At 39.1% G+C, this 27,530-nt stretch overlaps 1 protein-coding gene across 1 annotated transcript; it reads left to right on the top strand.

Moving 5' to 3' along the window:
• The first annotated feature begins 1,352 nt into the window (after window positions 1-1,352).
• Window positions 1,353-27,526, top strand: LOC121958444 (transmembrane protein 150A-like). Its single transcript, XM_042507369.2, has 8 exons — window positions 1,353-1,658; window positions 3,064-3,141; window positions 6,864-6,911; window positions 10,359-10,445; window positions 12,763-12,830; window positions 17,064-17,191; window positions 22,948-23,125; window positions 24,518-27,526. The coding sequence occupies exons 2-8, from the start codon at window positions 3,077-3,079 to the stop codon at window positions 24,769-24,771; spliced, it is 828 nt and encodes a 275-aa protein (XP_042363303.1). The 5' UTR covers window positions 1,353-1,658; window positions 3,064-3,076; the 3' UTR covers window positions 24,772-27,526.
• The last annotated feature ends 4 nt before the right edge of the window (window positions 27,527-27,530 follow it).

Raw genomic sequence — 27,530 nt, 5'->3', positions numbered from 1 at the left:
TGTGTGTGCGTGTACAACAATATGACATCAAGTTCAATCAGAGCTAATGAATGCATGCAGAGGTGCTACAAATGGATTCATTTTAAACTTAAAAATCAGACAAAGAAATCAACTCATCCGGTTCAAAATCTCGACTTTTCCCAAAACCTGCAGTCCCACATGGCGCGTCCTTTTCCTCCTCTGTCACCGCAGAAACTGCAGCATAACAAGGGGCACGTGAAGGCATCACATCCGCTTTCCAGGAAACATTTAGAGCTTCTTTGAGGAAGAAAAGAAAACATGAGATTCAGTATCCAGACTGCAGAAATAAGGAATGAATCATCTGCGATCTGCGTTGTGAAATCTCTGTTTCCAGGAACGAGACGGAGAACAAAATGATCGAAACAAAAACCACAACATCACCACTAACAACAACAACACCACCAGCCCCACCAACAACACTCACACCACTAACACCACTAACAGCACTAACACCACTTACACCACTAACACCACTAACACCACTAACACCACTAACAGCACTAACACCACTAACAGCACTAACACCACTAACACCACTAACAGCACTAACACCACTAACAGCACTAACACCACTAACAGCACTAACATCACTAACAGCACTAACACCACTAACAGCACTAACACCACTAACACCACTAACACTTGGCTGCAGCTTATCGACATTTACAGCATTTTCACAAGTCTGCACGACCCTAAACACTCTCACACAGAAGCTTATCGCCTCATTTAAAGTCATCAAAGAGGACAGCACTTTAATTTTTTAAACAATGGTGAGATGAAAAGTGTCTCAAAAGCAGCTCAAACGGTAAAAATCTGCCTTTTAACTCTATTAAACTCAACAAATGGATCTGATTTCTCTCAAAAACACGGAGAGTAGGAAATGAGCAACTTAAGAAGAAAAGGGACAAAAATTTGCAAGAAATTAGTAAGAAGTTACAAGAAAATTACCCGAAGAAAGATAATAATAATAATAATAATAATAATAATAATAATAATAATGATAATAATAATGAATGAGTTAAAATAAAAAATAAATAAAAACAAAAATGAAAAAAGTTCAGAAGAGAAACAGCAAGAAAAAATATTTTTCTGATATTATTTAAAAATATAATTAAATAATAATTTTTTATAATTTTTTTTAAAAGTCCTTATTCTCAGGGTATTTTCTTGTCACTTTTTACTAATGTCTTACAATTTGTGGAACATTTTTTGCAAAATTGCAAAAAAAAAAAAAAAAACCTGATGTGGATCCGGGTTTCAAAGGGTTAAAGCCATGTGAGCGTGTACTGGTGTGTAACTGGGAGGAGTTTAAAGTTAGTGGTTCCAGCTGCCGTCTGCACAGCGGTTCATAACAATCAGGCTGCAGGACACGGAGGACAGAGAGGACAGGGTGGACAGTGTGGACAGTGTGGACAGTCTGTGTCTCTGCGGTGAATGAAAGCGGGTTCTTCTGATGCTGAAGGATTCAGTCTGCACAAAACTCGTCGCATTGTTGTTTTGGACCATGAACTCTGCGGCGGCTGAAGCTCAGGAGCTCAGACAGGCTGCGACTTTCTGTAACTTCCCGTCCTGCAGTCTGCAGGAGCTCAGATGAGACGAAGAGAGTCTGAAGATTTTTACCAGCGAACAAACTAAAGGTGAGATCACGCATGAACCTGTGCTGCGGGGTTTACCTGCAGAGTTTCTGTGAAACATCGACAGGTAAAAACGAGCAAACTCTGTCTCAGTAAAACCTGCAGAGTGAAGAAACGGGAAGTTTAAACACTGATGTAAACGTTTGTGGTTGTTTTTGTAGTTTGAAGCATTTTTATGAACGATGTCAGAGTTTTCTAAATGTTCTGGGTCGACACTTCTCAAGTGTTTAACCATTTGAGCAAATTGGTTTGATTTCTTTTCAAAATATGGTTTAAAAGGCAATGAGCCATTCGGCAAAAAAAAGTCCATAAAATTGCATGAAATTGGTGGATTTGGAAAATTTGTTTTAAGAAAAGGAAACTTTTGAAAACTGAATTTCAGATTATCATGTTCGGTTTTGTTCATTTTCAGTCATGTTGTATATTGCCTTCTGCCCATGTTTGTTTGGGGGGAAAAGGTCAGTTTGCCCAGATTTCTAAGGGTTAACATGTTAAAACCTGAGCATTTTTTTTCTTTCATAAACGTGAAGAAGATGACAATCAGCTTTAAAAAAAATCCACAAGAATCCCCTGAAAATAAGCACAAAAAAGAAAGTAGTAAAAAGTAACAAGAAAATCACATGAAAATACGTTTTTTTAAAGAGTAAAACAAAACAAAACAAAATGAAAAACAAGCAAAAGAAAGAGCAAAATAATATAGTTCTCTGGACATTTTTTTTTACAATATCTAATAACATTTTCTGTTCTTTTTTTGGGTCACCTTTCACTAAATTTTAGCATTTTAGAAGATATTTCTTGCCAAGTTGCTCTTTATTTTTTCCACATTTTCAGAAGAAATCAAACCACTTTTTTCAGGTTTCAGAGGTTTAAATAAGTATGAAAGGCGCCTGAAGACAGCACAAGAAAACTGATGATAATCCAGGTGTTAAAGGGTTAATAATGCCATGGTAAATGCAGAGTTTGACTCCGGCTCACTGAGGCTCAGAGGCCAAACGTTTGATTTAACAGGTTAACAAACTGAGGAGCAGATGAGTTGCTCAGCCGTTCGCTGTGATGTTGGCAGAGACTGCAGTCTGCAATAAAACTGACAAAAACATGGAGTAACTCTGCAGTATGTCAGGACATTTCCACCATGAAAATTCTACTTATTTTGAGTTTATTTAAACTTTTAAAGGTCCATCCTTAAACTCACAAGGCTGTGTTTTTTCCTTAACGTCTCTAAAATCCTCAGAAATGCAAAAAATTAGTAATAAATCAATGAATTGATGCGTTTTGTTAACATATTCTAGGTTCGATAAAGTTATAATGTTGGATAATATTTTCCTTAGTGTGACTGTTAAAGGGTTAAGTTATCATTATGTCATGGACACAAACTGCAGTCGTTCAGGTGTCTGTTTGTCCTCTGCAGCGGAGACGTCATCATGTCCCTGTGGATGGTCCTTCCTGTCAGCCTGCCCGTCTTCACCATCACGGGGATTTGGGTCGTGTAAGTACCTCACGGTTTATGTATCTAAAGGTAGTAATGACTGTAGTAATGACTGTAGTAATGGCTGTAGTAATGGCTGTAGTAATGGCTGTAGTAATGACTGTAGTAATGACTGTAGTAATGGCTGTAGTAATGACTGTAGTAATGACTGTAGTAATGGCTGTAGTAATGGCTGTAGTAATGGCTGTAGTAACCGAGCAGTATCTCGTTCCAGAGGCTGCAGTGTGTATTTTGGCCTCTTCTTCTTCAAATTGAACCATTTTTTTAAAGATATTTGTCTTTTTTTAAAGTTCTCCATAATTATGGAAATGCATCACTAAATTCCTGCAGTTCCACTTTCATAAAAAAAAAAAAAAAATTAGTTGCAAGTCCAGCTTTGTTTCCTTCCTCCTGCAAACAGTTATTTCTGATTCGTCTAACTCCACCGTGAGTAAAAAAATCATAATCATAAAAACAAATTGTCCATGACTACGTCAACATTTTCTAGTTATTGTTTTAGGTGTTTAACCCTTTCAAAGCTGATTTAATTGGCTTTTTAAAAAAATGGAAAAAGGCAATAAAATGACCTGAACATTAACAATAAATAAAAAATAAAAAATAAAAATAAAAAAATATAAACAAAATTACCAAATTTGAAAATTAAATAAATAGATAAATAAATAAAAATACCTTGAAAATTTGCAAAAAAAATTATAATAGTTTTGTGACTTAACTTTAAGTATGTAGTTATAGTATTATAATTACATATTGAATAAATACATAACTATAATATATAAAAATGTTTGCTCTTTATGCCCTCTCTTTATGGTAGTGGTGACTGATGAGTCTGTACGTTACCCGGTTCGAGAGGCTGCGTTGGTCGGGTCAATCATTTTTAGACAAACGTGTTGTATCTGAGTCCCTCCGTTTTCCTGGTGAGAGTTTGCAGATATCACGACGACCTCAGCTGCTGTACAAAGTTCATGAATGTTCAACAGTTTCCTTTTTTGGAGGGAGAGAGTTAAACGGCTTTCTGTTTATTCTGCGATTGTGTCGGAGGACGGTCATCCTTGAGATTCCTCTCCTGTCTTGTTTTTAGTCATCTGTTTTACTCACAGCGGTCACATCTGAAGCTCCGCACGTGATACAACGACAGGCGGCTTTCCATTAAGTCTCAGATTGTGAAAATATTCATATAAAAGACGCCCGGTGGAAATGTCAGTTCTGAGAAAACTCCCATTTATTGCAAAAACTCTTCAACTCTTAACTCTTCAAAAGTTCAGCTGATCATCTGGAAGTTTTGAATCCAGAATTCCTCTGCAAAAAGGAAATTTCCTGGAAAAGTTCTTAAAAGGCACAAAAATAACTTGATTATGTTTCGGAAAAAGTCATGTTTTGGCGTAAAATGACCTGATTTTGGGGGAATAAACGGACGTTCTTCATAGCACTTAGCACCTTAAAAATGTGCTGAAAATTATAATAATTTGTAACTTTGTAACACTTAAAATATGTACTTATAGGATTATAATTACATATCGAATAAATATATAAAAATGTTTTTCCCTAAATGTTTTCTTTATTTTCCCCGGACATTTTTCCCTAATTTTTTAAAAATAATTTTCTCAGTCTATTAATTTCTTGCAATTTGTAAAATATTTATTACCGATTGCTTTTTTCTTCGTGTTTTTGAAATAAATCACAACAATTTGCTCAGCATCCAAAGGCTGGAATATTTGTGTAAGTGCACGAGGAAAGTGATGTCGCTCCAGGTTTTTAAAACCTAAAAAAATTCACAGAAGAAGCACAAAACCCGAAATGTTATTATTGTTAATGAGAGACTGACGGGTGGTAAACCGCGGCAGGTTCAGGACGTAGAGATGTCTTCTGCTTCCTTTTCTCTCCTCGGTGCGAGCAGAGTTACACAGTCTCTTTTTTGTCTTTTTTGCCTTTCACACCTTCACAAAGTGGGCGTGAGAGTTTTTCACGCCTCGTCTCCAAAGTTTCCCGTCAGAGACGAGCCTGTGATCCCGCCGTTTAGCTCCTTCAGACACGTCGACACCTGTCCGCTGAGGAGGCGACCGGCGCACAAACACAACTGAAGCGTCAGCTGTCGACTTTTTACAGGACAGAAAGAAGAAATATACCCTTTCTACATTTAACCCTTTACAATCTAAATCATTTTGGATGATTTCTTTCAAAAGCATGGGAAGAAGGCAATGAGCAAAAAGAAGAAATGACCCAAAAATTTACAAGAAATAAGTAAAAAGTATGAGAAAATTACCCAAACATTTCAAAAATAAATAAATTAAAAAATAAATAAATAAGAAAAAAAAGTAAAAAAAAAAAAGGAAGGAAAGCACCCAGAAAAGTGCTTAGAAAATTCTTATATAATATATTATGATTCTGTAACATCATTTAAATCTGTAATTTTGATAATTCTACACTTTTACCTACCGTATTTAAAATAATTTTCTCAATCTTCTAATCTCTTGAAATTTGTGGAACATTTCTTACCAGGTGGCTTATTTCCTTTTTCGCTGTGTTTTGGAAAGAGAATCACATCGGTTTGCTTACAGTTCAAAGGTTTAAATTCTTGTAAAAGCCGTTTGAAAGCATCACAATAAAAGCCAAAAAGTCAAATCAATTAGAATAAAAAGATCAAATTAAATAAATAAATAGGTAAGTAAATAAATAAAACAAATAAATATTTGTGTGTGTAGTGACTGATCTCAGGTTTGCAGGTGATATGTGTGTGTGTGTGTGTGTGTGTGTGTGTGTGTTTGTGGAGGTGGTTATTGTGTAGCTGACAGCTTTATTAGCGACGTGCGACACAGCGGCGGCAGCGGCTCGTCTGGCGTCAGTGTGCAGGTTAAAATGCAGCCAGCAGCTCTGCGTCTGCGCACACAGGCCGCCTCAGTCTGTGGAAGCAACAGTAAAGTACTTCATATGACACATGTTTTGTTAGTGGAAAAAATGTGTCGCTCTGTAGAGCTTCAACCGGCATGAATCTCACTGTAAGTGACATGTTTGTAAAAGCTTCATTTTAATGGACGAAACAGAATTTTTGTTCCTGTGCAGCTTCTTTTTTTTTTTTTAAATCAGAAATAACTGATGCAGTGATGACAAAAGTGACAAAGAGCCATAGAACATAATATGCTTTGTGACCTTGTTGGCACAAAGACTGATTTTGTTGAACAGGAAACACGAAAATGAAAATTAAATTGTTATTGAGAGGAAAGGTGAATGTGTTCTACCTGACAGCATCCCTTCATAGGTAATTTTAATAAGATTAACATCATTAACATAACACTCTGTCAACTGTAATGACATCTCTGACATCCTTTTTTTAAATTTTATTTTTTCTTTTATCTTTCTTTCATTTTTTTCATTTCTTTTCTTTCTTTCTTTTTTATTTAATTTTTTAAAAATGTATTTATTTTTGCTTGTTGCCTGTTTGTTCTTTTACTATGTGTGTATTTATGTACATGTACACACTCTGCGCTTAAGAACGTATAGTAATATTTGTTCAGAAGAAAATTTTGTATGTGTATTTTGAAAACAACAACAACAATAAAACAAAAGTTAAAAACATTTAAAAAGCATAAAAACGGCAAGAACCGACAGTCATGTTTTGGAAATGTCGCTGTTGTATGAAAGATTATGTTCAGACCATATTATAGTCCTGCTGATTAAAACTATATCTTATTTATGACTAAACATTATTCTCTTCTTTAACTTTACAGATATGCGATGGCCCTGTACAACCAGCACGTCTGTCCTGTGCAAAACTGGTACAGTACACACACACACACACACACACACACACACACATAGCTTTATGATATCAGTAATGTTGGTGATGCACGTATCGTTGATATCGTCATGCACATATGACACGGTGATTTTAAAGGCTGTGAGGAGTTCACAGTGTCCCTGATAAAGACTCATGGTGTGCAGTATGAACAGCTGATGCTCTGCTGTTTTTTTAATAAGAACAATTTTGCATACGAAAAAGCTGTTTTTTATCTCCTAAAATTCCAACCAGAAATATTTCCAGCAGCAGGCAGCTGTTTCTGGGGAAAAAAACCTGTAAAATGTCACTGTGCCCTCCCCGCTCAGCAGCAGACACGCAGTTAGAAACTCGCTGGTGAACATAGTGGAGCATTTAGCAGTAATATATGATATATGATATATGATATATGATATATATTTCTCTCTAGCTGGTGGAGACCAAAATAGGAGCTAAAAGAGAGCGAATATTGGATTTTTGTATCAGTGTTAAGTTTATAGGTTTTTTTTCTTCTCTGAGTGGCCAAAAATAACCTAAAGCAGGTTAAAATCAAGAGGACTGACAGCACAACCCAATGTGTGGAATAAATGTAGGCATTTACATTTCTGTAAATCACAGATACATTACATTTTTACATTTTAATGTGAAACATTGTGGTTAATGTGTGGTTACGTTAAGGCAAAAAAAACTAGGTTATTATTAGGAAAAGATCATATTTTGGCTCAAAATACCCGTCTTTGGGGACCCAATCTTGGCTGGAAACGTTTTACACATGAGGTGATATTTCAGGCGATTCGAAAAAGCCATATTTCGCTAAACTGCAGTGGAAACACTTTTTAGTCTTTTCTAGGTCAAATGATGCTATGACTATGAGCTTGTCAGGAGGAACTGGCTCCCTCATGATGCAGCAGGAGCTACAAGAGCTGTTATTGCATCACATAACTCTGAGAAAGTTTTGAATCCAAAATTCCTCTGTGAAATCCTGGACCATCAGCTCCCAGAAATCCCTCATACGTGGCCGCTCCCACGTATAAGCGGCTCGCCTTTGGTGGCCTCTGATTGGAAATAATGACGGCTGGTGCGGTGGCTGCAATAGAAATAAAGCTGCAAATGTTTTGAACATCCATCACCATGGTTACTGGGATGTTATCGCCAGAGGAGAAGTCACCTAACATCATCACTCTTTCATCACTCATTTCGAAAATATTGCTTAAGTTTTGCATAAACACATACAGCAAAGTCAGAGATCTTTTTGTTCCTCTTGTCAGATCAAACATTACACAAGATTTATGTCCTTGTTTTCCAAAAGCTTGTTTCCCTCCTCTACACTGAAACAAGAAGCCAGAACTTTATGTTCACTTAAGCTGAAAAACATCAGCTCAGTTTGGACGAGGTGCCAAAAAAAAGAGAGGGAAAAAATGTTTTTCTCGGTTCCTGTTAATGTGCTACAAACCCTAAAAGACTCAGTCACTGATTGTGAATAATGACTCTCAGATGCCCGCTGTGAAAACTCTCTCAGCTGGCTCTTTATGCAGCATCGATTCAGGAAAAAGCTCATTCATGTTTTTTGCACGAGGAATCTTTTCTCTGCCTACATCAACGAGGGCCTCGCTCCAAACTTCCTCGTCAGTCTGTCAGACTTAATTCAAACACAGCGAGGAGGAGACACGAGGAAGACGGGGGGAGAGGACATAAAGGAAATAAAGTGCTGCAGGGGCAAATGTTGACACGAGGGGAGAACGAGTGTCTGTGGGAGTTACAGTAAACTCAAGTTACAGAATGCAAACAGGTCGAAATGGACGGAGGAGGATTCAGACTCGTGTCAGAGCTGCAGCTGCATTTATCTCCTCGTGCGGAGTCACTGCTGAGGAATGTGAAGCACAAACACGGATTAAAAATCACCTGTTAACAAAAGTTCCTCCCCGGCTGGTACAGAACACATGAATTTTACCAAATTAACAGCTTTAGTTATCACATGTCAAAATGTTTTTAAAATCAGCAGAAACATACAGCTCAGTGTCGGCAAAACACCTGCGTTTCCAGGGCAACCGGGATCAAGAATAAATGCACATTTCCAATGCTGTGTTTTTACTGCAAGTAACAAAAACAGTTTTAACTCTTAATATTACTGACATTCATATCGCTCTGCACACAATTATTTTATTATAATCATTATTTCATTTTTTACAAGTGTTTTTTTTTTTAAATAACACGAGTCCTAATAATAAATATCAAATATTCATTAATTTTTTAGGATTGTATCCCTTTCAATGCCCGGTTTTTGTCAAGATGCCACTGTTTTTAGATGAAAAATACACAAACAAAAGAATTATTATCAATATATTACATGCTAAGTGGACTATTGTTGTTATTGTTTTGGTTATCACAGTCTGTCAATGATTTGCAGCAACACTGATTGTGACAGTGCATGTGGTGGAAATAATCTGGTAAAATTGACATTATCAGGTGGAAAACGGTAAAAAGCTGAACCTCTCAGGTTTTTAGGACAGTTGAAATATATTCCTGTGTGATGATTGTTATATTTTGTACAGATTTTACTGCAGGCAAACAATGACACACACAACTCAAGCAGCTCAGCATGCAGCAGTTATTTTACTGCCCTTTCACCTCAAAAATATTTCGGGTTAATTTTCTACAGTTGCTTGCGTAAATTGTGATCTCATAATGCTCCAAATGTGCAAGTTGATGCTCAAACATTAACAGAATTTTTGCTCATTTTAGATTCGTTGAGCGCCATTGACATGATTAAATTAACTTTATTTAAACTCTGACCTGCTTTAAAATGAGTTTCAGTGATTCCAGTTGGACCCAAAATGAGGTTTTGAGCAAGTTTTGAATTTAAAACCAGTTTCCTTTGAACCTGAAATGTTCTATGAAACACCCTCAAACGTAATAAAGCACAAACATAATCCATATCTGCAGCTTTTAATTTAAGAATTTGTGGGAAGGTGAAAATCTTCAGCTTTCAAAATTGTAAGAACTTCCCACAAATGTAATATGAAAATGAAAAATGATCTTTGTGGTCATATTTTGTTTGTTTATTTACTCATAAACCTGCCAATGGGTTCGAGTCAGCCCATTAGAAAAGATCACAGATTTGGGCAGAGCGGGGCAAATCGTGTCAAAGCAGCGCTGAGTGAGTTAAAAATGACTTGCAGAAACATTATAATACGTGTAAAATAGACTGTGCATTAACAAGCCCACCTCCTACCTTCTATTGGTGTAACAGTTATTACATTTGCAGGAAATTTCGTATTATGTTTGTGGGAAATTCATTGCGTTTGTGGGATTATTACATTAAAAGCTGCAGATTTTAATTACATTTGTGGGCTGTTATTATGTTTGCAGGTGTTGTTACATTATATTTCCAAATCTCTTCAGTATCTGCAGACTAAAGTATTTGCATGTCCCTGTGTGTGTTTTTTAGGCTTTATAATGAGTCGTGTGAGGAGCCGCTGCCGCTCCAGAGAGGTCCAGTTCTCTGCTGCACGCTGGACAACGTCCCTCTCATCAGGTGAGAGTCTGAACCTCTGCAGCAGCGTTTCAGTCATTTTGCTTCACCGCTGCAGTGAAACTCCTCTTATTTAACCTTTAGAGTTCCCTTATGCGATCTTTAATGACCCAAACAATGGCACATTGTTGATTTGAGTCGTGCGGTTTCTTGAAGCCGCAGTGACTGACTGAGGATCCTCTTTCAGCCCTACAACAATAATAACGTCACCGGAGCACAACAGAACACACTGTAGGCATGATGGGCCCGCGGGTATCGAATGATCGCCTCGCTGTGGTCTGTGGTTTCCATCAGTCATTTTTATATCCTCTGGTTTTCTTTTCGTTTCTTTTTCTTTTTTTTAAACTGCTTTTAAAATTTCCCTCTTGTTGAAACAGTGAACCCAAACAGAAAAACAAGAAAATGTCAGAGTATTGTGTTTGACTTGGCGCGCGGCACAGCCTGTGATTAGTGAGGCAACTTTGGGGGGAAAAAAATCACTTTTGTACGAGTATGAATATGAGTCATGGAGAAAATGTGAAATATAAGATGTCTGAGTGGCTGCAACAGAGTATTTGTCAGTCAGCTGTTGCATATCGTGCATTAATCTGAAGCCTCTTTCAGACATTTTTACAGACTCTCTTCATTAATCTGACGGTAATCTCATGTCTGAATAAAAAACATTGTTACATGAACTTTACACACTTAACATGCACTTCTTGTGATGTTACCGTTCTCTAAACTTGTGGTCATAAATGTATTATCATCACATACATGCAAAGAAAATCAAATTATTTTAATAAAAAAAGAGAAAGTGTGAAAGAAACAGTTGTTCTTATATAAGATAAATAATATTTTTCCATTGCGACTGAGGCAAAAGCAGCAGCCCCATGTCATTGTTCCTGGGTCAAAATTCAGAAGCCCCACAAGTCAGAAAAATGCCCCACTGAGCCAAAAGCCCATTTTTTTGACAGCCTGTTATCCCAGAAACAAACAGCCAGTGCTCCAAAGTCCCCACATATCCCAGGATATGGACTAGTATAATATTTCAGTCAGGACCACTTTGTCAAGAAAAACACTTCTTTCTGGTTATTTATATTTAGCTTTATTTGCAAAAAATTATACTTTATGCAGTTATTGATATTTGGTGCTATGGCTCTGCTCTGGGGTCTCCCTGCCCTTCCACATGCTGATGTGGAAAGCGTTAAGCAGCAACAGCACATGTTCCTGCCCTTCCTGTGCATACGAGGAAAGCCTGAGGCAGGGAGAGAAGCAGCAAAACCAGAACAGAGTAGGCGTCAATGACAATTCTGACATTATGATTCAGTCAGAACAGCATAAAGGAGGAGCAGGGGTGGAGGAGGGTTGCAGAGGGAGCAGCAAAGAGTAGGCAGGCAGCTTAAATAAGGTGGAGTGAATGTGTTTAGCCAATCAGATGCTTTGCGTTGAATCGAAGGGCTTGCATGATATCAGCTGATATCTGTAATAAAGCAGCGCTTGACTCCGTGGCCTGCCTGAGCTAACGCCATGTTCAGTATTTTCATGATTTTATGCCTAAATGTAATCACACATTAACCGCAGCGTGCAATGCCCACATTTATTCTGGTGATGACGTCGATATTTTAAACAGAATACAGCAATGTTTATACGGTCATGTTAAAATAAAAGTATCCAGAACATGATTTAGTGATTTTTTGGGATAAATTGCTGTGATAGCTCCTGAGCAGCTGCGGTGCAGTTTGTTGTCAGATGAGCCTCCACTCGCCTCGCTGAACCTCGCAGTCAGAGGTCGACCTCGTCACCTCGACGGGAAGAAGAGCTTTTGTTGCGTGCAGAGGATCCGTCAGCGCCCTTTGAAATGTCGCCACACTGAGTCGCAAAATGTAAACAAGGAATTCCTTTCCTTTCCTCCCGGCGTACAGTGACACAGAATGATGAACGAGGGGTTAAAGTTGTTGTGAATGCAAGTAAAAATTTAACACATCTGAGGCGTGTTTTTAATACTTTCATGCTGCGTGTGATGTGCAGATATCGATGGCAGTGTTGTTTTCCTTTTATAGACATCTTTTCTCTGTTAAAATGCATTCCAAGAAAACATGTTGGCATGTTTTTAATACAGCAGCGAATCTAAAAATACAAATAAGGACACAATGCTTTTTTTGGGCTATTTCTGGGGAGTTTTTGCTCCACAGTTTAAAAAACACACAGATAAAACCCAGAGCAGGAACAAGGGGGTCACAGATCTGATCTAAACTCTGCAGGAACTTCATTAAACTTCACCTCCTGAGCGAAGATGCCGGTCAGCATTAACCCCTTCCTCTCCTCTGTGTTTTCTTTGCAGTAAAAGTGGAACTCTGCCACCTGAAAGCTGCTTTTTCAGCCTCATCTGCAGCACGGGATCCTTCATGGGTAAGTTTGTGTTCACACAAATTTACCCAACATCTTGGGTGAACGGGTCTCTGTGCACTCGGACTTGTTTTCTCAGCTGTAGCGACTCCAGCAAAGTCTCCAGGATCCACTGCCAGGTCCCACCTCGCCCCCTCAGCCCTCTCTGAAGGGAAAATTTACTCTGTGCCATGAATGGTACATTTTTACGACCCGCGAGAGTTCAACCTCTGACCGTGAGGGCAACTACTCTCCTCCGCTGAGAGCCAAAACTGCTTTAAAGCATCTATTTTGGGCGGTGCATGTAGTTTTTTTTCTCTGTTTGCTTTATAAACTTTTGGAGAATTTACGCTGCAGGAGCTCAACAGTGAGCTTAAACTTGGAGGCTGACAAGTTTGACATTTCACAGAGCAGGAATGTTATTTACAAAGCAGAGCGGCTTCTTTCAGGCACTAACCTGATTTTCTGCAGACCAGGTTCGACTAAGGGTCGGCTTATGCTCTTAAGTCGCGTTGTCCGATCACGTTGGAAATCAGAAGCTTTTATAGTTGTTAAGAAATGTATATTTAATACGTGAAATGACCAAACATTGACTTTTGTCCGCTATGTTTATGTATTTTTGACATCAAGTCTGCAACTTGTGTTATAAAATAACATAGTTATCAATGTCAGTGTACTCGCCTGCATGCTTTAGAGTTAAAAGTTTGCTTTCTTGCTGCATCTGATAGCTGCAGATGCTAAAATGTGCAACTACTGTAAGTGAATGATAGCTACTAATGTATAATTTTACTGTTAATTCCTGACACTGTTTCTGTGTGTTACGCCATTTCTGCCCTGAAACGTCACACAAATGTCACAACTCTGCTACTCAGGTATCATCAAAATTTCCCAATTTTCCACTCATAATTAAGAATTTGGAGGGCCATTAATGTTCTCGTAACTTGTAAATACTGTAAAACTGATATTTCTGAGGAGCACGTGAAGACAGCACCACTGAAACCTCTGCTGACAATATTTAGTCGACAGTTTTTTCTTTTCATATACAGTATTTGATCCAAATTTGACTTGACTCTGAGATTTTTTTGCACCAAATATTTTTTTAACTCTTTCATTTGAACAAAAAGAGGTTGAAACTGAAGTGATGATTAGATAATAAGAATGTTTTTCTCACCCAGATATGTTTATTTGAGCAGCGCTGTTTGACTTCTTGATGTAGTGTTTCAGAGGACCTGGTTTTGGTGGATGATCACTGATCTCTGCTGGACACTCTGCTGTCTGTAAACGTCCATCGATACAACACAAAGGCAGCTCAGCACTGCACAATACTATTTAGAGCATACTGAGGAGACACATTACAGTCAGACATAATAGAAGTTTATTGTTGTTAACATTTTCCATGAGACGTAGGGACGATGGAAGTCCTTTTATAGCCTCGTATTGCATTTACAGGCTAATCGTATATGATCTCGAACAACTCCTTATGAACAGATAAGGAGCGTTTTCCTCGTGCATGTTCATATACGGCGTTTTTTTTCTGGCTGTTTCTGTCTGCGTGTTAATGTTCGGTCGTTGTTGTGTCGTATCTCTGGCTCAGTTGACCGTTTGTGAGTTCACAGACAGACCTGATGATCCCACGAGCATACTATCAAACTGAAAAGTGTCTAATGTTGCAGTGAATGTTTAATGTTTTTAAACCTGGGTAAAAGAGCTTGATTTTTTTAATATAAACATGTGAAGAAGGCAATGGGCAGTTCATGCAGAAGTAGAAAAGACGGCAGAAGTAAAAAGTACAATGAGAAATTCTAAGGTAAAAGCCCAGAATGACACCTAAACATAATACAGTGCATGTTTTTATACTTCTATGGCTGTGGGATCAAAAATTACAGTTTGAATGGGTCTCAGTGGTGCAACAGTCTGATTAGTTTCCACAGTGTATTTTAGACTTATTGTTTGAGCTGAGCTGAAATTCACCGATTAAACAAAAATACATAATCTTGCCTAAATTTATGCCACATGCATAAACACAGCCAAAATTATCCAAAAGAATGAAAAGTGCATAAAATACACCAAACAGTCCCTAAGGGTTAAGAGCATTTATATCTCTGTCAGTTGCAGTTAACTCCTCGTTACTCACAGTTAGACAGTCATTTGGCGCAGACTTGTTTCATTTAATACTACATGACCTGACGTCCTCCACTGTCCTCCTTTGTCCTCCTTCGTCCTTGTCACATGATGGAGGACAGCGTGTAGGTCATGTGATCACAGCCTCCTGGCTCACACATCACGAAGGTTATAAATGAATTTCGGCGCATAATTTTTCGTAGATTTAAGTATGAATAGTGGATGGGAACAACACGACGATTATACGCGCCGAACATCACTTCTCAATCAGCTGTGACCGTGTTGGCGAGCTCTCTCTCAAGAAATTTCCCCAACTTCAAAAGCTTTCCTCTTTTTTTATTCTGCTTTCATAAACAATCCAGAGTTTATGTCTGTGGGGCGGTTTGTTTAACTGGGAGGTGTGGTGCGAGCGGACATGAGAAGACCAGAAAGCCACAGACTGCCTTATCGCTGACCGCCGCGCTCGCTGCTGGACTGACAGCAGGAACATGAAAACAGTCGTTGGACGTGCTTTGCGGCGTGATGAGCAGCAGATGTGGACGTTTGGGAGCGCGGCGTGAAACTGCTGAGAAGCTTTGATGAAGCAGTTTAATAAACAGACATCAGAAATATGCTCACACTGAGATCTGCAGCATCGCTCGATGTTTCCGACGAACGCTCGCCGATTCTTTGATGCTGCATCTTCATATTCAAAGGAGAGCGACCTTTACCTCCGTTAAAGTTCATGGTCTCTCTGACGCTGTCTGCCTACATGATATCTCAAGAAAACCTTGTCGGATTTTCTCAAAATTTGGCACAAATGTCCACTTGGACTCAACAATGAACTGATGAGACTTTAGTGGTCATAGGTCAAAGGTCAAGATTACTGTGACCTCATCTGTCTTATTCTCGTGAACACGATATCACATGACTGTCGAGGGAATTGTAGCAATTTTGGCACAAACGTCTACTTGGACTTGAGGATTACTGAAAATATTTTGGTCATCAAAGGTCAAGGTCACCATGACCTTGTCCATCTCAATCTTCTGAATGTGATATCTCAAGATAACCATGTGGGAATTTCTTCAAATTTGGCAGAAGCAACTGCTTTAAGTCAAGGATAAACTTATTAGAATTCAGTGTTTAAAGGTCAAGGTCACCATGATCTTGCATCCATCTCATTCTTGTGAATGCAGTATTACAAGAGGGCCTTGGGTAAATTTTCTCAAAGTTGGTACAGATGTCCTTTTTGAGTCATCTGTCTCATTTTTGTGAACGCAATATCTCTAGATCAATTCTTCAGATTTGGTACAAACATCCACTTGTGTGTCTATCTATGAACAGATATGTATAAAAACGGAATAAATATACAAATAAGTAGTTCCTGGACGTGGCGCAGGTATAAAGGAGGAGAATTATTGCACAACAATAATTCATTAAAACACTATTGACAGAAAAGCCTCAGAATTCATTACAAGATTAAGAGCTACAGAACCTGAATGATTTTTCCTCAAAGCAAGTAGGTTCTCTTACATATTTTACTCGGATGATTCTCCTGCTTGTAAAAAGTGTATAATGCTTACTGGATACTGGTCTCATTTGAGCACTCATCCCTAAATCCTAGTTTGCAAATAAAACCAAATAAAATAAAAACAGACAACTTTTCAATTTCCCCCAAAACACGAACATGAACAAGCTTCTTGTTATGAGCGATCTGAGGCAGTTGAAGGTGTCGCAGACGAGTGTAGCTTCTTTAAACTCATGGTTTTCTTTTCTTGATCTTATGTCACAGCTAAAACGGTGAACATGTGAAGGGACAAAAAGAGGATTTTGAAAAAGGAGAAGAGTAGAATTTACACCCGACAATCATTATAATCAGGAACAAACTGATGTTATTAAAGTAAACAGTGTGTGTGTGTGTATGTGTGTGTGTGTGTGTGTGTGTGTGTGTGTGTGTGTGTGTGTGTGTAGAAACTCACCCTGAGGTTGTTTTTCTTTTTCCTAACAAGAACAGAAAGTGGGAAAAAAAACCCGCAAAGTACAAACATCTCAAATAACAGTCTGTAATGTGGCTACATTTCCTGGAAGAGAGCACATTTGATCCAAATGTGAGCTGTATGATGAAATACGTGTCTCTCTCCACATGTGTCGTTGCAGTGATGCTGATTGCTCTGCTGCGTTACGCTCACGTCATAGAGAAGCACCAGAACTGCGTCCTGAACACGGCCGGCCTCTCCACCGCCTGGATCTGTGCTGCCGGTCTCATCATGGTGGGAAATTTCCAGGTAATCAGTCTGATCAGTCACTGTAAGGAGCTGCAGGACTTTGTGTTGGTAGTGTTAGCCTGCAGGCCAAATCTGGCCCCTGATAGGGTGCCGGGGGCCCCCCGACCATTTTCTTACTCCAGTAAAAATAAAGTGAATCAAAGTGGGAATTGTTTAGGTACTTTTAATACACATACGGGGCCAGAGTGCATAAAAACAGCAACAAAATAGAGCTTGTTTGTCAAAAGGAGACTACCGCACACCCCGACAGAGGTCTTAGCTGAGACGGTAATGTCCTTATATCTGAGAAATATCTTAAAATCCTTGTAATGTCCTAAAATCCTAAAAATGTGCTAAAAAACTAGAAATCCCCTAAAATCCTAGAAAAGACCCCAAATCAGAGCAATGTACTAAAATCCTAGAAATGTCTAAAAACTCTAAAAACTGTCCTAAAATCCAAGAAATGTTCTATAATCTTAGAAACGTTCAAAGTGATCTTTGGATCAAAGATGGGGGAAAAAAATGGTATTATGTCACTAAAATGCCCAAAAGACAGAGCAGCAAAATAAGTCAAAGCAGACAATACAACCCCCCCAAATACACGCACACACACACAAAAGTATTGATTTTAATAGAAACAACATCAAATAAGTGAATAAATAAATCCCCTCTTCCTGCTGCATTTTATAAAGTGCAAGTTACATAATTTCTTACATAATTTCCAAACAGTATTCGTGCAGAGAGAGAGACAGATTGCTATCTCAGTGTTAGTGATTTTCACCACCTCCGGTTATTGTGTCTCACTGTCACTTTGTAGTTTGATCTGTCCTGCAGAGCAGACCAGGTGTCGTCCAATTACAGCCAGCAGGGCTTTTTGTGATTGTTGCAGCGTAACATGAGGCCTTTATGCTGTAAAAATACATTTTAAAATTCAAAAAAGTACCAATTTAATTTTTAGTTTTCCTCGTCTGCCTTTGAGAATTATTCACAGGGTTAAAATGCTGTTTTATTTTCAGTTTAATGCTTTTTTTCTTACACTTTATTCTCTGCTCTGACCTTGCTGCTTAGATAAGACGTCACCTGATTTATGGGTCATTGTCATGGCAACCAAAACTAGAGGGTCTCTGTGTCCTCCATGTCACATAAACAGTGTGGAGGCAACATCTGAGACCAGTTGTCCTGCTTTTTAAGAAACACACAGAGGCTAATGGACAAAATCTCCGCTGCGAGTCAGAGTAAAGCATCCTTTACCCATAATGACAGCTCACAGATTAACCCTATGAAACCTGAAATTGGACTGACTTCTCACCAAAAAAATAGAAAAAAGGCAATAACAGAACAACAAATTATCCAAAAATAAGCAAAAAGAAAAGTAAAAATCAACAAGATAACTTTGTAAAACATGCACAAAAAAGGAAAGAAAAGTAAAAGAAAAAAAAAGGAAATTACCTAAAAAAAAAAGTACAAAAAAGATTTTAAAAATCTGCAGAGGTCTCCTCCTCTCCAGAAAAACAAGACAATAAAGCAGTTTTATGTAAAAAAAACACCGCTCGTCGTGAAGAGGCTTCAAACTACAGCAGCAAATGTAAAACACGGAAATACAAAAACAGGAAAACACAAAACCATTAATGTCCCGATCCCGAGGCAGCATATGTAGATATAAACGTCTCCTTCCGTCTCCGTGATTATGCACAAAAGAAAACACAATCATTATATTTTATTCCATTTCTGCCAATACATCCCCCTAAACCCCAAACTTTGAACCTTTAAAGGCGTGAAGATAGTTTGAAACAGAGAAAGACGACCGGTCGCTTTTGTGTCAGTTGCTCAGAAAACATAAACCAACAGGATAAACAGGAAATCCAGGCACTCCAAAAATATGAAAAAAGGTGAAAAAAGGGGGAATTACATTAAAAGACCTTTACTATAGTGGCAAAATCATTAAAAAGGTCAGCATGCTTTGACCACTGTCGGCCTTTTTCAGGGATTAAGGGCATTTTTAATGATTTAGCCACTTTACTAAAGGCTTTTTGCCATAATTCCTCCTTTTTTTCCCACTGTTTTCATTTTCTTGTCGCACCTGGATTTCCTACCTGTTTATCCCATCAAAATATTTCTCTCGTCTCCCGCTGTCACACCTGCTGCTGCGTAAACTCTCTCTAAAACAGTGATTTTCGGATATTTCATCACTTCTCCATCTAAAAGACAGAAACGCGTTTGTGGTGCTTGTGCCGCTCCTCTGATGTGCGTCCGTCCCTGCAGCCGCTCAACACTTTGTAGACCTTCCAAGCAAATCTCTCTTTTGAAGTTGTGTTTGCTCTGTCTGGAAATTGTCTGGCGGACTTCTCTGTGGCCTCTGAAACAAGATGTGCGTCTGAGCGTTTGTCCTCCAGTTCAAGGAGGCGCCCTCATGATAAAGTCCATCATGTGTTTTTTTTTAAAGCAGCTCAGTTTGACCTTTTGTACTAACGTGAAGCTGCTGGTTTTCAAAAGCGTTTGAGATAAAGATTGCTGTAGAGCAGCTGCAGCACATGTGCCTACATGTATGGGACACACTGTACACACACCTCTGCACACGGCCCATCAGTGCAGAGAGTTTTCGTGGCCTCGGGTGTTCAATCTGCCGCTCAACATGTGATAACTTTGGGTTTCTGCCAGGCATGTAGTTCGGCATGCATGTGTTGAACATTTGAATATTTCAGTGGCATTATATGTTCAGGCATGCTTCACTGCGCTGCGTTTGGCTGCTGCTTAAACCGCAGACTCAGATTTTACACACAAAACATCATTATCGCTCAGAAAATATATTGCATTGCTATGGATGCACATATGAAGCTGTATGTGAGACATTTAAATTTGCACAATCCTTTTAATCTGGATGAAATGTGGTGACGCTGTGCTGGAATTACACAAGGTAACCAAATTTAACCCCTTGAAACCTAAGCAAATTTGCTTGTTTTCTCCCAAAAACATGGAAAAAAGGCAATTAGCTCTTTGAACCCTGAGCTGATTGGATTATTTCTGTTAAAAACATAAAAAAAAGGCAATGGGCAATTAAACAACCCAAAAATCTGCCAAAAAAGTAAAAAGTTACAAGAAAATTACCTGAAAATTACTAATGAAAGAAAGGTAAAAAAAAAAAAACCCAAAAAAACAACAATAAATTACAAAAAAAAGAAATTACCTGAAGAAAAAAGGTAAAAAATAAAAATAAAAAAAAAGACACATAATTATTTTGTTTTAAATATATAATGATAATAATCATAAATATAGTTTTCTGGACATTTTCTCCTTTTTTGAATGTATAATTTACAGATAATTTTCTTTCGTCTCTCTTTTGAAAAACTTATTTTCAGGTCCTTTTCTCTTTTTTTTTAGAGATATTTCGTGCTTGTTGGCTTCTGCCGCCTTTGGCGTCACACTCATAGGCCAAAAGCACTGCCACAGCGACGCTATCTGATGAGTTCGGAATGAGAACGGGCTGCGTATGATCACCTTTTAAGTGAATAACTTTTTAGCAGACAGCACCTTATTTACACATCCAGCAGTTACAGCTTAGCTTAGTGACTTGAGAGCCTGTGTGTGTCCCTCTAACAAATATCAGCCTAATATTTTCTCTCTTTTAGCTCTGGTTTTGGTCTCCACCATCTCCTAAAGTGAAATATATCCGTCGCTTTAGCTGCTAAATGCTCCTCTGTGTTCACCAGCTAGTCTCAAACTGTTCTTGTCTGCCAGAACAGTGAAGTTTGGGGCCTAAAATCCAAAACAATGAGCTGAACCCCACGATACAGCTGTGTGTGTGTGATACTGCGGCACGTGTGTGTGTCGTCAGAGGTCAGCGTCGGAGGCCCTCTGCAGTGTGTGTGTGTCTCAGATTACTGCCGCTCTGTCTGCACATGTCTGGGCCCCTCTAATCACATTTTGGGGCACACACTGCACAGTTCATCCCCAGGGTCCGCCGCCCAGCTCCCCCTTCTGTGGTTAAAGCTGGTCCTCCTCCTCACCTCTGATTGGCTGCCGGGTTCCTCCTCCCTGTCCGAGCCCGCTCTTACATAATGAGCCCCGGTGTTTCCTTCAGAGTAAACATGGCAGGAGTTTTCGTGGAGGTGATTAAGTGTATAAATGTGCTCCGTCCGTCTGCAGAGCGATAAACAGCGGCTCCTCGTGTGTGTTCGCCGCTGTTTATCGCTCGCTGATGAAGTGTTGATGCTGAATTTCTGGAAATCATGAATGAGATTTGGCAAAAGAGGCTGCAGGGAGGAGACAAATCAAACATCGTTACACATCAAGTCTTCAGTGAGGTTTCTTTTGTAGTTGTAATTTGTCCTTTTTTTAATTATTATTTTTTTAACCCTTTAACCCCCTGAAACCCGGAGTGACATTGCTTTTCTTGTGTTTGTGTTTAAATTTTTGCACTCTGAGCAAAGCGGAGCAGTTTCTTTCAAAAACATGAAAAAAAAGATAAACTCTGTAAGAAATGTTCCACAAATTGCAAGAAATTAGTAGATTTAGAAAATTATTGTTTAAAAGCAAGAGGAAAAAACTTCAGGTAAAAGAAGAAAAAAGCTAGGGAAAACCATTTCCAATCTGATCTTCCTCAGGTTTTTCGGGGAACATCTCTGTGGTTCATGTGGAACCGGCAGCACACACGTATAAATCAAGCAGAACATACGTTTGCTCGCTCTTTGTGTCTCCTCTCTGTAATTACTCATCTTAAACAGCTGTGCCGTCTCCCACAATGCATTTTAACCCCCGTGTTCAGGATGTGTAATCATCGTGCCAGCTGCTGCTTTTGAAAACATACGAACGTGCACAAAGGAAGTATTTTAAAGATTGGAAATGCAGAAAAGAAAAACTTTCTCTGTGACGCTGAAACTGAAGCACAGTAACAGGTTCAGTCCAAACACTTCAAACACGGATGATAACACAGACGATCTCGTTGGTTTTATAAACGTGTGTCAGAGCAGTTTTTCCCTCATCTTGTGTTTTGCTGGTGCAGATTGTCCTGTCCTCTGACGCTCTTTATCCGGTGATATTGTACCAGTGATTACCCAGAGAGCTGGTGGTGGGTCATCATGGCCCCTTTGTGTACGTGTGTGTGTCATTTGTGGTTTTTATTATTAGCTGTGTTGTGTTGAGATGTCCCCAAAATACACAATGCTTCAATGTTTTGGAGCTTTCATGGTTTGGTTTGTACTTTTACATGTTTCTAACCCGTAGCTTTAATACTACACTCAGTCGTGTCGCTGTGCACACAAAAAGCGCTTTTCAAAATCAAACTTTAAAAAATGCAACGCAGTAATATGATTTTCATCTTCCACTGAGTTAATTTTTTAACCAACATCAGTTTGAATCATAAATATCAAATACTGATTAATTTACAGAGTTTTAATCCTTTAAATGCCAGGTTTTTGTCATGATGTCCCCATGTTTATGCATGTTTTTCTGCTTTGATGGCTGTGGGATCAAAAATGTCAGTTTAAATGGGCTCCAACGGAGCATTGTTTTTACGTTAACAGTATGAATGTAACTATTAAGTTTACACAGAGTATTTTAGACGTATTATAGGAGCTGAGCTGGAAATTTCAAGATTAAACAAAACTACACAATTTTGCCAAAATTTATGGGATATGCATGAAAACAGTCAAAATTATCAAAACATTAAGACTGAAAAGCGTGTCAAAAGCACCAAACAGTCTCAAAGGGTTAAAGAGACAATGGCTTGAAAATAAGTGTCAGTAGTGTAACTGTTTGTGTTTTGTGTTTTTATTTCTCAGGTGGATTTTGCTAAAGTCCTTCACTACGTCGGAGCCGGAGTGGCCTTCCCCTCCAGCATGCTGTTTGTGTGTCTTCAGTCGGCTTTGACCTACAGACTCGCCAAGACCCAGGACGAGTACCGGATAGGACACCTGCGTGTGGGGATGACTCTGCTGGCGCTGATCTCCCTGGTGCTCAGTATCCTGCCAATGTGACAATAATTTTGTTTGTCTTTTTCAGAAAATATTTAAGATCTTCTCTAGTTTTGTGAGTTTTGAGCAACAAGATCAGTAAAAAATAGAATTCCAAAAGAATCATTCCAGATAGAAATGAGAGAGGTGTCTAATTCCTGATGTATGCCTTGTTCGTCTGGCTGTCCATACCATTGTTGTGAATGTGTTATGTTAAAAACACAGTGAGGGAATTTCTTCAAATTTGGCACAAACGTTCACTTAGACGCAAGAATGAACTGATAAGAATCTGATGGTAATAGTTTAAAGTCATTGTGACTTGGTCACAAACTTTTGAATGAGATATCTCAAGAACAGCTCATCGGTATTCTTTCAAATTTGGCACGAACGTCCACTTGGACTCAATGATGAGCCGATAAGATTATTAGATTTTGGTGGTCAAAGGTCAAGATCACTGTGACCTTTGAGAATTTACTCAAATTTAGCACAAACGTCCTTCTCACATCCTTCACTACATCCTTCTCATCCTCCAGAATGCGATACCCCAGGAATGCCTTCAGGGAATTTCCTTAAATTTGGCATTAACTTGCACTTGGACTTAAGGATGAACTGATTAAATTATGGTGGTCCAATATAAAGATCTCTGTGACCTTGTCTTTCTCATTTTGGTAGGTTTGTGTGACTTTGCGTCCTGTCTCATTCTCCAGAAAGCAATTTCTCAATAACACCTTAAGGGAATTTCTTTAAATTGGGCACAATTGTCCACTTGGACTCAACGATGAACTGATTAAATTATGGTGGTCCAAGATAAAGATCTCTGTGACCTTGTCTTTCTCATGAACATGATACCTCAAGAAGGCCTTCAGGGAACTTCCTAAAATTTGGCACAAATATTCACTTGGACTTAAGTATTAAAGGATTAGATAATGGTGGTCAAAGGCAGGTCACCGTGACCTTGCATCTGTCTTATTCTTTTAACTGACTTCAGGAAACTTAGTGGACCTCTGAGGTAACATCTGGTTTTATAAATGTCATGGAAGGACAGCGTGTTGTGTTTGCTTGCATGTTCTTGGCTCTTCACCGTGACTGTGACGCTCTCCTGCACTTTGGTATGTTCAGGGCTTGTGTGTTTGTAAATTGTGTTTTGTGGCCCCCTACTGGAGAAAAAACTCTCTTACATCTCTTTTCTGAATCCAAATATACACAATCTGGACGTTTATATTTGCAACCAGTGCATAAAAAGTCTCACTGCATGAATGAACGTATACATCAAAAATAAGAATAGAGCACATCCATAAAGAACACCAATCTGCGTGTTTGCATTCATAATAGAGAGATTTTACGACCTCTCCTCTCTCCTGCTGTGCCGCCATTGTTCTCCTTAACCTCTGATCCCAAGGTGGAGTTTTCTTTTGCCAGGAGAGCTTCGCCCTGCAGCACGCCTCCGCCATTTTTGAGTGGGTCTACTGCACGCTTATCATGCTCTTCTACGGGACTTTTGCCTTCGAATTTGGTGGCATGTCGGGGGACACGCTGATGGTGCTGTCCAGAGGAGGAGGAGGGGGGGTGTTGAGCTTTTCCACCTCTGGACACAAAACAGAAGTTGGCGGCGGCTCCAACCACCATCAGCCAGACAGCTTGTCGATGCTGTAACTAAACTGCAGTGCACTTCTGCGTCCCTGGAGGTCAAAGGGTCAATCTGGAAGACACCAACATGGAGTCCCGAGCCTGGAAGCTGCACATGCTCACGCTCACTATTGCACACAGCCGTGATGCCGAAGCTGTTCTGACCAAAGACTGGCAGACTTCACAGACTTTAAACGTGCTTTGCAACAGTGTGCATGTTACAAACATCGCACAGGATCATTAGATGCCTTGCTGAGCACTGAAAGAGATACTCATGTGCACACACACACGCACACAGCCCTCGCTGTTTGTTTTAACTCTCTCAATGTAACAATCACTCTCTGCATTCTTGGCTGAAGTTGCCTTTTTATCCGACCAAACGTCCTCAAAGGGCCTCAGATGCAGCGGCGTCGGTTTGTTTGAATGTTTAGGCGTTCAGACACCGAGCTCTCTGTTGTTTTTTCACTCAGGAAGTTTTGTTACATAATCAGCTTTCACTCTTTACCTCACAGTTAGGTAAAGTTTTCCAAAAAAAGTTGACAACAGATGGACCAAAGGTTACAATGTGCCAAAAATAATTCATTTCAAGGTTCTGTGTGGAATTTTTTAATATTCTTTTTATTGCCAAAATTAATAGATTGTAACATAACTTAAAAACTGAGACCTCCATTTTTCTCGGTTGCTTTTTGCAGCCTGTGGACTGACTGGCATGTTTTTCTGGAAAATTCAAAAGATATGACGTCATGTGTTTTCTTCAGCTCTGCTCCAACACTAACAGTGTCCAACCGCCGTTAACATTAGCAAAGAAATGGCGTCCACAGACGACTGTCACCAACGGTGGCAACCTAGTGGAGAAGGACCTTCACTCAGTGTCCTGCTGCAACTCGAACTCAGCCAGAGCAAGACCGAGCACCCAAGCTACAGGGGATGATCCTGCACCCTCTAGACTGCCCAGACTCACCGCCAGATCAGCAAACTTTCTGTTGCTGCCGTTACACGGGTTAAGCTCTGTACACACTGTGCAATTTTGGGCTGTCTCAGAGGAATGATAACCATTGTAAGAGAAAACGTGGCAATATCTTTCATCGTGGCTCTAGAACGGTGTTCCTAGTCCCACTGTGAGAGGTTCAAGGACAGCCGTTATCAGAAATTTTGGATAATCATCTCACTAACCAACCAGCAGAAATGTGGCATGCAATGACACACTGATCAGTGTCACACTGCTAGTGAATGCTAAATGTTAATAGATGCTAATACTTGCTTCGAGCTCTTGTTGCAAAACTGGCGTGCCAAGTTGGCGTCTCTTCCCCAGCCACGGCCGTGTCCACATTCTCCTCGTCCTCTACTTCAGACTGTTTCAGACACACATAAATGCCACTATAGCGAGGGCTTGATTCATGTTTGTTTACATTTTTCTCTCACCACTATGCCAAAGACGTTTTGTTCTTGCATGTTGACGTCAGTGGACGTAGGTCATAGCCTGCGGTTCAGTAGGTGATGACATCGAACTGTCTGCACGCATCAAATGTTGTCGGACTCTGTTTTTTTAGATCCATGTCGCACAGAGTAGCTGCACTAAATTTTAAAGATTGCAAAAATCCCACAGTCTGCAGGAGGCTGCAGACCCAGTGCTGCTGCTGGCCACCAGTCCACTGTGAGCCGCGGGGCTGGGGTTGGTGCTGGGTAAATTAGAGTCACTACAGCAGCTGAGGTCGCAATCAAAAAACAAAATGAATATCAATATTTGTTTATATAAATATCTATCAAAATATCTCCCATGTTAACAGCCAACGTTAATTATCCTGGCAGAAAGTAGAAAAAGATGTTTTCTTGAGTTTTAAATGGCGACAGATTTATGTGAATGATGACTTTCAGCATTTATTCTGAAAATCTGCAGTTCCTAAACCCGTTTATTTGTAAATTGAAGTTGTGCCTCAAGAGATATATAATTTATGAACTGTTTGAAAGTGTAGGCGCTCACTCCACAAACAAGGTATGAAAACACGTCCGTTTGGCAGCTCGATAAAAGCCGTCTGTCTGACAAATTGTCATTTTAGTTAATCAGCTTTTTTTTACGTAGCCGCCAACGTCAGATCAATGCTGCGTAGCTTAGCTTAGTTAGCTGGCTACCTTAGCATGCTATCGTTAACAAACGTTATCTGTGCAGATTTGTTAGTTAGCTTCCCAAATTCCCTCCCCAGCGAACTTGATACATAAAACTACCCTGTTTTGACAAACGGTGTTGATAGAGCCAACAAAAGATGTAACAGCCCAATCATCTTATTTTATTTGTCAAAAAAGACATTAAAATGTATAAATTAAGAGCTACTATTAGCCAAGAGCGGTGCGCAGCCAATTTAACGTTAACTTAAGCTAACGTTAGCCAGCCCTCGGAAAGCGATGACAATAAAAACAAGGATTTTCTAAGTTACATACAGAACCTTTAATGAGGTTTAGTTGTTTTATGTCCTTATGTTAAACTATTTTTTATGATGTCCACAGAAATATTTTGTGCAACTTTATGTGGCAATATTGCCTAAGTAGCTGTTTCATATTTTGCCCAAATAAGCTCTAATGTATATTTTTGTTATATCAGCTAAAAAAAAAGTTGTATCACTTGTTTAACTTTTTTCAATGGGACCAAACTATTTATATCGTCATGCTGTATTTGATCACATGTAGAAATATTTTAAAAGAGCATAAAGTTCAGTAATAATGTATGCAGAAAACAACACAATTAAAACAAATGAAAAAAAATCTTTATTTTCATTCATTTAAAGAAAAAT

This window comes from Plectropomus leopardus, chromosome 19 (assembly GCF_026936395.1).
Source record: "Plectropomus leopardus strain MGB_pleo_1.0 chromosome 19, ASM2693639v1, whole genome shotgun sequence".
NCBI lineage: Eukaryota > Metazoa > Chordata > Actinopteri > Perciformes > Serranidae > Plectropomus > Plectropomus leopardus.
Note: the sequence above shows the minus strand (reverse complement) of the source record. Positions and strands in the feature narration are given on the sequence as shown.

Bases quoted from the DNA above. Each gene is read 5' to 3' on its own strand.
- LOC121958444 (XM_042507369.2), top strand. From the start codon at position 3,077: ATGTCCCTGTGGATGGTCCTTCCTGTCAGCCTGCCCGTCTTCACCATC. The intron at 3,142-6,863 runs GTAAGTACCTCA...TTAACTTTACAG, and splicing joins ATCACGGGGATTTGGGTCGT to ATATGCGATGGCCCTGTACA. The intron at 6,912-10,358 runs GTACAGTACACA...TGTGTTTTTTAG, and splicing joins GTCTGTCCTGTGCAAAACTG to GCTTTATAATGAGTCGTGTG.